Consider the following 13,307-nt stretch of genomic DNA (forward strand, 5'->3'; position numbering starts at 1 on the left):
TTCACTAAAATGGAGCTACATTGGGAAAATCATTAAAAAAAATATTTTGTTTTTGTTATGCCTTACATAAAAAAAAAAAAAAAGTGTCTCATGATTTCTTTCCATTGACCAAAGTCTCCCATATACATAAATCAAATCTGCCAAAGCAACAGTATCCAGCTGTCGCCTTCCAGTGAGCCTCGGAGAAGCTCGGCAAACAGATTTCAAAGGGCAGGCCGCCGTTACCTTTCCTCGGGCTGGCCTTTGTCCGGGCCGGCGGGGGGGCTCTCTGAAGTGGGACTGGACCAGGAAACCGCCGCTGACGACACCCTGCGCACACAAACGCGTTCTATTACCCGACTGATCAATTTCAATTACGGGACACCGGGGATTCTCAACTGGTGGTCGCGCGTCCAAAAGTGGGTCACAGGAAAGTTGCATTTCGAACGAATTAAAAGGATAAAAGAGCACATTTAAATGGTGACGGTTTGGTCCTGGTGTCGCGGGATTGTCGAAAAGAAAAAAGTGACTTCCTGTGATTATCCAGGTTACAAAATGGACTGAAACAGAATAAAGGATTGTGGTCTGTAGTTTTTGTGCCTTTAACGATGCCTTTAAAGCGGGGGTGTTATGCAAAATCAACTTTTAAGAGCTTTTTTTTTTTTTTTTAAACCATATTGCAAGGTTGTTCTGTCAAAAATATACTTGGAGCGGTATTTTGATCCACTCGCGCATCTTTGTACCATCTTTGAATCTTCCCCAGATGCCATTTCTTAGCATTGCGGCGACAGCTTCCTCACTTCTCCATCTCCTGTGAAGCTTAATCCTTTCATCGCAGAGTAAAAAACACTCGCCATAGTTTCACGACTGCCACACAGCAGGCTTCTTTTTCTCTTTATTGAAACAGCTGCGCAGCAAAGGGGAGCAAACGGCGAGGCGTGGGAGGATCAGGAATTGATGAAGTTTGATGAAGGTGTCTAGACTTTATAAGTCAGAGAAGGTTCTGGGATTTGTATGTGTGACATATATTGTAATGGGGCTGGAGTTTTGAGTGTGGAAGGACTAAATGTGAAGGATAATAGATACATGTGCAAATGAAAAACAAAACTACTTTCTTCCAGGCACATTTTTGACCAAGATGCAACATTGCAACATTAAAAGCTGTTTTGGGACAAGCTCTTTCCGTTGTAAACCGAAAGGACTGCACTAAAACACAACTTCATTCTGCCTGCTGCTTTTAACTAGTTGTTATGCAGTAAACATTTTTCAAAAGTCCGATTTTTTTTTTTAATCTTCACAAAACTTAACCAATTAAACCGGGAAAACGCTAGGTTTCTTCTTTCACCAGAACAATAGTTGTTAAGTCTGCTGGTGTTACCTGTTGTTATGGCGACAATGTGAGAAAAGATTTTGTGAACCGAGATGTTTCTAGACCAAAATCTGGGATGTGGTGAAAGCACTTTTGGTGAGGTACCATCACAGCCCGAGTGTGGCACTTAATGAGCCGACTGTGCACAGAGACTCTCAATTTACCTGAAACCCATGATTAGTAAAGTTAATCAAGGTCTAACACACAAGGGACTGGTAAAGTGATAAAGTTTGGAGGAGAACAGTTGTTATTGTTAATAAAAGAACTAGAAGCAAGACGACTGAGAGCTCAGACAAATGTTTGTGGGGGATGAAGGTCTCCAGTGACTTTACAATCAGTTATTTGTGCTTGCTTTATCATTGCCATTTCCGGGCCCTAGTCTCTAGAATTGCCTCAAATGCTATTGCTCTGAAAAGTCGACATAAGAAGCGTGATCTAAGTGCAGTGTGAGTCCATGTACACAGCAGACAGGAGTTTGAGAGGAAGATAAAGCCGGGTGTACTGAGGGTGCCGTCCTGCTGTCTAGAGCGTCTGATTGTGTGTGTGGAGCTGGAGGAGGCAGGGGTCCTGGAGGAGCAGACAGCAGCAGAGCAGAGGAGAGCCACGGCCAGGCACCCCTCTGTGCTCCATGCCTGCCCCGGGGCCAGTGCTAATACTGCACATAATGAGCAAATTGCTCCTAGCTGCCGCTCCCATAGAGACGTTAATAAAGGCAATTAGAGAGCAGCTGGGAGGGGCCGGGCTGGACGGTTGCATTGGCTCTGGTGGATGAAACACATTTAAAGGACTGGTGAAGTGAGGTGAGCGTGGGGCTTTCATCTCCCTGTCCTTCCCCAGAGGTGCTGCTCCGGCCCGGCCCGACTCACTCGGACTCTCACAGTGGTGATTTATAGCTCTGCAGCAGCCAGGGCCACTGTGGAGCTCAGCTGCTCCACATCAGCATGGGGGACAGGCGCTGCAGTGCACCAAATCCACTCATTAACCCTCACACCCTCCGCCCCTCTCCCGCCACGGCCGGACGCCGTCTGCTGGGTCACCGCCAGGAGCACCGCACCTGCAGGACCTGAGCATCTCAGCCAAAAAACAGGCTCATGGAGAAGCAATAAGACCTGCGCGAGACTTATATACTAATGCAGACTACCACAGAAGTAACGGACAGCTGAAAATCACAGCGCCGTGCACATTCTGTCATGTCATGCGTCATGCTCATCTGTCCTCTCATCAAAAATAAAGCATATCAAATACTTGTGCCCTCACGCATGTGCCCGAATAAAGCTATATTTAACTAAGTTGCTCTGAGGAGAAAACTAATAAGAAGGAACTGTACAAAACACAAAATACACACAATGGCACAAAAGTATCACCATTTTCTCCACAAACCGCAAATAAAAATAGTTTATGCGCGCACATCCATCTCACCGCGGAGTAAACATCCAAATAATGACACCTCCAACAGTCGCTGAAGTCAGTGAATGGCTGCCCTAGAAACCGGTTAAATGCACCAGAGGTAAATGGATTCATCCCAAAATTGCTTTTCACAATTACAGCTAAGCCAAACCGAGGGAAATCGTTTGCCATTACTTCCAACGAAAATAGCACGGGCCTTTGAATTGCTCATGCGTTGTTTCTGCCCGTGCTAAGCCTCTTCTGTAAACATGATTAAATACAGCAAATGGGGCTTGTGTGGAAATACACTGTATGCACTGTGTGCATTCGCCAGAAAAATCCCTTTCCAGCTGTTGCTAATGTTCGCCTTTAACATGGAGCTGAAGACATTATTTATTAATATCAAAGAAATGCAGAGTAATGAAGAAACAAACTCGATGTGTTCCTATAGAGCAACACCTGGAGGTTAGGGACACGCACTTTTGCTTCACATGAATCATTATCAACAGCAACCAACCTGAGACATATCTCCGCTAACAAAAATATTTAAATATGTGCCATGAAAGCTTTGCCGAGGTCAAAGTTCAGAGATTATGGAGAAGGTTAGTGCCCCCTTTGGGTGAAGCAGCAGTTCTCGTCCATTGAAATGAATGGGCAGAGATCGTCGGCGACCGTCTAATTTACATATGAAAACATGTTTTATTTATTTATTGAATGTGAAAAGGAAGCCATGGAAGTGACCCCTGTTTCTTCAGATAATTCACAGAGAAGACGATTTTTAACGTTTTTAAACTGAGCGGCTGAATCATGACTTTTCAGTAACTTTTGCTTGTGTAACTGTTTCACTGGTTGCTTTGGAATGTCATTACAGCTTCAGCTTTTAGTCTGTCCCTTTTATATTGTTATCAAATTAAATGTCTGCAGCCAATCGTCCTCTGACAGTGAGTTGATGTGTCCGTAATCAAGAACGGTCATCCTGTTCCTGCGGTTCTGACGCTTGGAATATTTTACCCACAGAACGAGAAAGGATGCCTGTTCCCACATACACACCAATGCAATTTTTAACTCTTGTTTCCCACAAAAGAGGGCGTGGCTCAGCAAAAGTTCCCGGATGTTGCTCCCATGTATGATAAACGATTATTTTTCTCTATGCAATGTTGATACCTTTTCTGGTGTAAACAAGATCTTTATTTCAAATAACCCGAGCTGTGATTTTTTTCCATTTTCAAAACTCGTGTGTGTAGCCGTGCCTCCGATTACTGCAGGAATGTCAGCCCGGTCTCTCAGGCCTCTCTGATCCTGTCTGGGAGCTAACGCAGGGATGAGCTCAGGGATACCGATTGTCTTTGTACTAGAGCAAGACAGGCAGAGGCATGGATTTCCGAGGGGTTTCTAGTCAAAAAAAAAAAAAGAAGGGAAGGATCAGGCCTATATTCCCGGCAAACCCAACCAAGCTTTTACCAGTTTGGGTGGGCAGGAAATCAACTCTGATCCGCCATTTTTACGATCAACAGCTGTCCGAAAGGTGCACGGGAGGACGCGGAGGCAGAGGAGTATAACCTCTTCGGATCGCGCTGAGGGCAAACTGTGACTGCGTTTAGGGAGGAGGAGGAGAAATGGAGCGCGGAGTGCACGATGACGGAGATGATAAATCATGCCACGCTCCAAAAAAGAGTTATTGCTTGATGATATAGCGAGTCGGGGACGCATTAGGGTGTGACCAGGCAGATTCGGTTGCAGCCATTCTCCAGAAAAGTAATGTACATTTGCCTCTTACAACTGCATGTCTGGGTAGAAAAGTAGATAGAACTAGGAGGCAGCGGTATCTGGCCGGAGGGAACCCAAACTCTGGAACGCTTTGAAGCTAACATTATGCGCACTGAGAAGTAGTGCTTTTTACTCCTTCATGTATTATTCTTAAGAAGCATCAATACTATTAAGCACTACGTTTATGTTTAGAATTAGGGATGCACCGATTTTATATCGAATACCGATACGAGTACAAGGCATTTTCTTCAACATACTTTTTGAAGTGAATAGACGGTTTAGAGACTTTTTCACAGCAGATTGGTTAGTAATTAGTTAATTTACTCATTTACATTTCCTTGAGTAAAGTAGGCTACATCAGAATTGAACATATGCCATTTTATTTTTTAATTCAATATATTTTTTTATTTCTATTGCACTAGACAGAACAGCCCTTGTCCAAAAGCTCCACAATGCATGTGCTTTATTCTTTTATCTATTTTCATTTAACAATAGTATTGAGATTGTTACTTATTACTGCAGCTAAATGGTCTCTTTTCGCCTTTACTTCAGCTCAGATTTTCTTGTGTGTTTATAGCAACTTAGCCAGTAGCTACAGCATTTTGATTGTTTTGCTGCAGCTCATTTTCGCTCAGTATGGACATGCTGTATCTCTTTGTTTTGGATTTTTTGAGGACTTTTTGGTCGCTGGGTTAGTTTTTCAGATGAATAAACCCCCGGGCATAAAACGGCGCAAGAATCGGTAGAAGTGTTAGCCGTGAGTTAGCGGCTAGTTTAGCAACATTAGCCTGTATCTTGTAAACACTGCAGACTCCACGCTGCAACACTAACATTTCGCCTCAAGGGGCTTTAGTGGCACCTCCATAGGTTAAAATGAAAAGCAAATGTGAGGCATGTCAACAAAATAAAATAAATTAAAATACATTGTCAGAAAACAGACTCCAAAGGACTTCAATAATGGGTTTAGAAATGGATCCCAAGAGGAAAACAGCAATCACTCAGGACGGAGTTGAATTGAATTGGGGAAAGCTCTGTGAGAAGAGTTGGCAGAATATTCCATATTTTGGGTCCTCTGTATAGAACACTGAACTGGGAGCATGTGGAGCGAGCAAAAGGTGCTCTAATTAGATTGCTGCTGCGAGTGGGAAATCTATGAAATTCATTGTTAAGGGAAAATATTTTATTGAGGTGCTGTGGCAGTAGCCCTTTAACTGAAACATAAACATAAACATAAACAAATTGACCAACTTGGAAGTGGTTAACCTGGTAAACACTAAGAACACCGGCTTTCGCAAACAGAGACCTTGATATGAGAATATGATGAGTGTCTACGATCTACACGAAAGATTATTCTTACGGCTCGTTTCTGGAGACGAAGAATTGGCTCAGTTTGGTTTTATGAGTGCTGGCCCAAACAATATTACAATAATTAATATATGGATATATCATTGTGTAATACAAGATCTTTGCAACATTTGTGTTAATCAGATGCCGGGATTTTCCCAATATTCCCATTGCTTTGGCTATTTTTGGACTTATGAAATGAAGGTGTGGTTTCCCGGTCAGGGATTCATCCACCAGGACACCGAGGAAGCGAGCGGAACTCACATGCCTGATGGGAATGCCATCAATTTGGATTTTTATAGAAGGGTTTAAACTTTTAGGTTGTGTCCCAAAAAATATAAAGCTTCTTTTCTTAATGTTAAGTGATAATTTATTGGCCTTAAACCACGAAGATAGTTGTTCCAGTTCTTCATTAACCACATTTATGAGCCTATTAGTATCTTTATGGGAACAAAACACACTTGTGTCACCTGCAAACAATATTTTAGAGAGTTTGATGGAAGCATCAGGGAGGTCATTAATATATAACAAAAACAGCAAAGGCCGAAAAAAATCTAACCTTGGGGTAAGCCGCACTGAAGAGGAAGAAGAGGAGATTCATGGGCATTGTATTTGACGGTTTGGTAACGGTCCGTAAGGTAACTAGTAAACCATAACTAGCTTTAACATGCTTTTTTCTACTGTCTCAAGAACGTGTATAGCTCCAATGATTCTTTTGGACTTAGATCATGTGACTTGTCTAGCATCATGTGACGCATCATACCACATGACCCATGTAATCAAGTTCTCTGTATGTACAGGTGTGTTTGAGCTACTTTTAATTGTATGAAGAAGCGTCACTTGGTGAGCTTATATTAAAAAGCTGAGGTGCTAACAGTTGTGCAGATCTTTCGTCTTTTCTTCAGGATTTTGTACCAAGTGGATCCATCCATCCATCCATCCATTTTCTTCCGCTTTATCCGGGGCCGGGTTGCGGGGGCAGCAGTCTCATCAGAGATGCCCAGACTTCCCGATCCACGCACACCTCCTCCAGCTGTTCTGGGGGGACCCCGAGGCGACACCAGGCCAGCTCGGAGACATAGTCCTACCAGCGTGCCCTGGGCCTTCTACGAGGCCTCTTCCCACTTGGACATGCCTGGAATACCTCCCGCGGGAGGCGACCGGGAGGCATCCGGAACAGATACCCGAGCCACCTCAGCTGGCTCCTTTCGACGTGAAGGAGCAGCGACTCTACTCCGAGCTCCTCCCGGGTAACTGAGCTCCTCACCCAATCTCGAAGGGTGCGCCCAGCCACCCTGCGAAGGAAACTCATTTCGGCCGCCTGTATTCGCGATCTTGTCCTTTCGGTCATTACCCAAATCGTATTGACCATAGGTGAGGGTGGGAACGTAGATCGATCGGTAAATCGAGAGCTTCGCCCCCCGACTCAGCTCCCTCTTCACCACGACAGACCGATACAACGACCGCATCACTGCGGACGCTGCACCGATCCGTCTATCGATCTCATCCGTCCCTCACTCGTGAACAAGACCCAGAGATACTTGAACTCCTCCACTTGAGGTAAGGACTCCCCACCAACCTGTAGAGGGGAAGCCACCTTTTTCCGGTGGAGAACCCTGGCCTCAGATTTGGAGGTGCTGATCCTCATCCCGGCCGCTACACACTCGGCTGCAAACCGCCCCAGAGCGTGTTGAAGGTCCTGGTTTGTTGAAGCCAACAGAACAACATCGTCTACCAAGTGGATGTGCGTGCATTTACCCACATACAGTACCAGTAGAACCTAAACTTTATTTCCAATGTCATACTGGTGTCGTTTAACGGTACCTGGCCCTACTCATTCATCAAACACTTTCACACATTTACTTGAGCAAATATCTGTGTCGCTGCCTTTTACTTCTATCTATTTGAGTTGTAGCTTATGCCATTGTTCCACTCTCCTGGCCAGAGAGATGCTGCTCTAAAAGGTCTCCCCCGTTCATGTTAAGATTAACAAGTGAACAAAGCCAGGCTGACACCCGGTGACATATGGCGCGAGCCTTCATAAAGGACTATAAGGTAAACAAGATGAATCTCTCCCCCAATGTCAATAGCATTTACAGTGCCAACGCACGGCCACCTGTCTCCCAAACAGATCAGGCCTGAGATTTACGGCCCCCTCCTGGTCAGCGCTTCCGTGCTCCTATGAGGCCCCATATGTGGGAATATGCACGGTGAAACAGAACTGGGTTATGTAAGTGGAAAAAAGGGGCTTGTCCTTATGCTGTGATTTGATTATATACAATAAATCAAAGTGCGTTTTGATCATTTATTGCAATATTTGTCTCATATATTACACCCAAGGTCACAGAGCGAGCATTCACTACTGACTTTGCACTAATAAAAAAGCATCACGTCAATAGAATGATATTTAACTTGCAATTTCACGATACTCTATCTAAGCTCATCATAAAATAAAAGAATGTAAAGAGTGTCTTCTATGAATAGCTTGTAAGATATAATTTAAGTTTTGATTTACAGGTTGCTACTGAACTGGTCTCTGGATGTATTTAATGCCGCGTGTGATGTTGAAAGTATTTACGAGGATACGAGGTAATTTATTGCCATTTCTCATGCAACGACAGGAGTGATCAAATGTGCTACTCTGGTTGTCACTTTCGTGTTTACGATTTCTATTCAAGACAGTGGCACAGTGTACGACCATCTGACCCGGCAGTTAATCCCGGTCTCTGTGTCCCTGGGCAAGGCACTTCACTCCTGTCCAAACATAATGTGACGTGTTGCATCAAGAAAAGCATTCATCATCAAAACAACATTTAAGAACCCCACAAAACCTGTGTTTGGTTTACATACTACACTTCAAATAAAATCCAGTATTTAGTTTGACCTCCTTTAGCTTCGATTACAGCACACATTCGCTGATTCATTGTTTCAACAAGCTTCAAGATCCAATGTCGGTTAAAGGAATAGGCCACCGTTTGTCCATGCTGAGATATGTTCTTACCTTAGCTGAGACGAGTTGATGCGTACCTGTCGGGTCTTTGTGAGTGCGCTCAGTCACGGAAATGTTGTTAGCATTTAGCCTCTCCCTGCAAAGGTATTGCTCCAAACTGGGGTGAAGTTAGAAGCTACCAAGTCGTCCCACGTTTTCCCTATTTAAATACAGTTACGTGAAAGGTTACACGATCCAGGTATAGTTACACAAAATTATATTTGGGAAAATTAGGGAAAACTCGTCAAAGCTAAGGTAAGAACATATTTCAGTATGGAAAAAACGGTGGCCTATTCAAGGTTAAAGTGGTCTTTATTGTCCCTGTAGGAAAATTTGTCCTCAGCATTTGACCCATCCTTCGATGCCGCTGGGACAAGATGTGGAGCCAGGCCAATGGTCTAAATCACCTGGCTGGAGGATTAACCTATTGTGCATGTTTTTGGTTGATGAGAAACAGGCAAACTCCACACAGAAAGGCCCGCACGTTGCTGCCTTTTGGTCGAGTTTTTTTTTCCGAGTTTTTGTTGTTGAATCTTTCTTTGCCATGCTTTTGACGCTGTTTGTTGCTTATTCACTGCTCATTCATTTGTGAAATTTGTCTGCATTTATTGTCATAGATTTGTTGGCATGCCGTTAGCCTACAATGACTGCTTGTTTTGTGTAGGCTTTTAAACATTGATTAGTCTCACAGCTGCCAACAGAAGATGCTCAACTTCACAACAAGATAAAGCCTTCCTCCATGCAAAGTTAAACATTGAACTGGAGCCAATGACAATGCTATCAACATCAACACTAGCATTAACTGAAAATGCTCCTTTGCTCGTGATATGAAGATATTAATAGCTTTTCTTCAGTGAATGGAGAGAGAAAAAAAGGGCATTTGCTGAAAAAAGAAATAAAAAAGAAAGAGAAAATATGCCCAAGTGGTCTTTTTCAAGGTGATTGCGGAGACATGACACAGCAGAGAGCCGAACATCTGCCGAATAACCCAATAATTCATCTTTCACATCAGCATTCGAGACATGTCCTGGGCTGGAAACAACAAAACGGACCAAGGACTCCGAGAGAGGAGAGGACAGAGGACAGACAAGAGCGAGGTGTGGACCGGACTTCTAAACTCACTCACTCTCACTGAAGCACCGGCTGTAGCTCATGTTTACACGCTGTGAACAGGAGTGGACAGTTACTGTTCCTGCTACAACACAACATGACCTAGCATCATCAAAACATAGAATATTATCAGGATTTCGAGTCCACAGTGCGATTTTTGTTAGTTTTGTTTTTTAATTTCTTCTTATACGCATAAGCCCCAATAGATACAGACGGCCTGTCTGGAATTGAAGCATATCCATAATGTCCATAATTACTCCAAAACTGCTTTAACAAATGCTGAATTATGAATGTAGTTTTCTACTCAATAAAGATACAAAGACACGGAGAGGAGCAAAGTAGTTCAACAGCCCATAATTACATAAATAACGGAGAATACTAACATGACGCTTCATGTTAGCATCATGCTACATGCTAACGCTAGCTACGACTGCTGTTTTGTCGCCTCTACTGAACAATCTGCTGTGAAAAAGCACCAATATGGATGTTTTTGTTGACTTTTTGTTGATTTTTTCCTCACTCTTTAGCCGTGTTTTTGTTGATATTTTTTTATTGTGTTATTGCTGCTTTTTCCAGCATGTTTTTGCCGTGCTTTTGTCACATTTTGGAAGTGTTGTTGTGTTCTCGTCTTTTTTAATTGCTTTATTGTCATGTTTTTGTTTTTCTGTTGCCTTTTCATCGCTTTTTTCATTGCTGTTTTGTTGCGTTTGAGTCGTGTGTTTCTGTCGCTTTTTTATTGTGTTATTGTTGCTTTTCCAGCACATTTTTGTTGCTCTTTGGCCACTTTTTTTGCTTTTTGATTTGGGTAAAGCCAAACTGGAGAAAATGGGCTCAGTTCATGAGGTTAACTTCACCGGCAGTGAATTTGTCCATGTGTTAGTTCTTAGGCACTCACTACAGCCAACTACAAACATTACTTTTTGTGTGTGTATCTCGTCTACACTGCTAAAAACTATCATTTATACAACAAAATACTAACTATGACACATAGTCTTTCACATAATTCATGCAGCAGGGGGTGAGAACTTGTATTGCCAAAACCTTGATGACATTTCTCCTAAAATGTGTCTGGACTGCAGACAATGTAAATAAAGTTGGGGAAAGCTTTGTTGTGCAATGTCCTGGATTTATTGTTAGGAGCATTTTACTGGCCGCGCACTGAACTGTTGAGAGAAATCTTGCCTGACCTTGATTTTTTAAATAAATATTGCTATAATGGAATCAAGAGTACAATCTGCACAATTGATTTGTGTTAGAACTGAGAGCAATATGTGCCAAGAGAGTGCAGTATTTACCATAGAACTATTATTGATGTTAGTGGGTTGGTAATAGCTTTTGAATAAAGGTGACATATTGTGCGAAGTTTACTTTTATCTTTGAACCTTTAAGAACTTCAAAAATGTGAAATAATTGTTAGTAGTAAATTGCATTCTATATAGTTAAGCAGTTAAAGGGATCTGTGATTTTAAAGTGCTGTTGCCTCATGAACAGCTTCTTCTCATAACGCTGCCTGTGACTTACTTGGAGTTGCTTCCAGAGCTCAGAGTGGCACCGAGCGGGACGTGGTCGTTCTTGTCTGTGGGGGTTTCCGAGGCGGAGGCTGAGGACGAATGGGAAGACATCGACTCGTTGCTGCCCATGGACGTCCCGTCCAACACCAGACCCACAATGCTGTCGGACACTGGTGACACTATCAGGAACAAAAACGTGAACAATTAACATGGTGACTGGGGATGTTGATGTCAAAGAGTGAGATGGATGGATGGAATACTGATTGATTTATACACATACAACATAGTAAATGCTGTTTTCAAGCCCACACTACTTCTTTTACTGTAACCTCTCTGAGCTTTATTTTAGGCCCACTTGTCTCGGTAAGACCCTTCGCATTACACTGCTCCTCATTTGCCTCTTCCTGGTTTTGGCTGCCATTCTCCTGCCCCTCCGATCCAGCGATCCCGTCCAGTCTCTCCCTCCAATCGAGAGCGCCCACCTGTACTACCACGCCTGATAAAATTCGTACCATTTCACCCGCTCGCAACAGCTGGGCTCAGTTGGACCCAGTTTGCTAACCCCTTTGTTGAGTCTTGTTTCTGTTGTCAATGATGGCTTGCCCTGTGCTTATATGTGAGACCTAACTTGCCTTATTTCGTTAAGTTAATTCCTTAGTTGAAATTTTGTTCAGGAATTCTCAGCTAAATTTGAGTTCACTTGTTTTTCGATAATTCTTGCATTTGGGAGTTCTTTTGTTAAAAGTGTACCATGTAACTTTGAACTGATATTTGTGCCTACGGTGGTCTCTAGGACGCTCCTGGATCAATTGTTTTGTAGTTTTTCTGGTGAAAGGCAGTGAAAACCTTGCAAACATTATTGATCCTAGAGCATTGTAGAGGCCACTCATACAGCTGCTGGGTCACTACAAGGTGAAATACGCACAAATATCAACTTTTTTTCCGCATGAAGAGTTTCCTCATTTGCCACAAAGAGTCTTTTTGTGTTGCTTCTTTCAACCTGTAGCACAGGCAGGTCATGACAACTGTGTAATAACTAAACACTCAAAAACAATATTAAAGGTGTACCAAAAGGTTAGATCATCAGTATCAGATCATCATCCTAACCCCGAATGATTGTCATTTAACGCTTTTCCCAATTTTAAAGTTGTCCCAGTTGATAAATGGTTCCTCTTTATTTGAACTGCTCTTCAATGCCCTTGGGATAAACCTGTCACGGGCAGTGTGTGACCGCAGTGCAGCGTCTGGGGACCCTTTTTTCTTAAAGCTTAAAAATAATGGCTGCAGGATGCGCTCTTGGTGGTTTACAAAAGGCACTGCAACGACAGCCGATCTTTGGTCCCAGCCAATCATTTCCCACAGACATTATTAAAACTTAAAGGGGGGGTATTATGCAAAATCGACTTTTTCAAGCTTTGCATCATCTTATTATGTCATTCCCTCATTAAAAACATGCCTGGTGTGCCAAGTGTTGCCTTGGCACATTCACATATTTTTGAGTAATCTGTAAAAACTCTGATGGCGGCCATTTAAGGGACAGGTTTGCCTGAGTCCTCCAAGGAACGCCCCCACCTCCTGGAGACGCCTCCGAGCTTTCGTCACCAGAAGAACCCCCTCCCCACTGATGCCACAGCCAGCATGTGGAGGGGGCGTGTCGGAAAGGGTCAGAGGTTCTTAAAGAGACAGAGGCCTATTTCAAGACATTCACTACAGCCATTTTGAGAGAGCAATTTTATACAAGGCAGTTATTCTAATTTACTGCATTTACAGACCAACAGAAGGTTTGGTCATCATTGTAGTGTGCTATAGACTGGTGCTATGTGATTGGAAAAAGCATAATACCCCCTCTTTA

At 43.1% G+C, this 13,307-nt stretch overlaps 1 protein-coding gene across 2 annotated transcripts in view; it reads right to left on the bottom strand.

Annotated features, from left to right (window-relative positions):
• Positions 1 to 13,307, bottom strand: part of arhgap10 (Rho GTPase activating protein 10) — an 81,338-nt gene that overhangs the window by 10,502 nt on the left and 57,529 nt on the right. For both annotated transcript variants that reach the window (XM_079552709.1, XM_079552710.1), the window contains 2 exons: positions 11,466 to 11,634; positions 226 to 309 (listed from right to left, as the gene is read on the bottom strand). In XM_079552709.1, coding sequence (XP_079408835.1) covers positions 226 to 309; positions 11,466 to 11,634 — 253 coding nt within the window. The remainder of the gene's footprint in view (positions 1 to 225; positions 310 to 11,465; positions 11,635 to 13,307) is intronic.

This window comes from Gobius niger (assembly GCF_951799975.1).
Source record: "Gobius niger genome assembly, chromosome: 3".
Classification (NCBI taxonomy): Eukaryota; Metazoa; Chordata; class Actinopteri; order Gobiiformes; family Gobiidae; genus Gobius; species Gobius niger.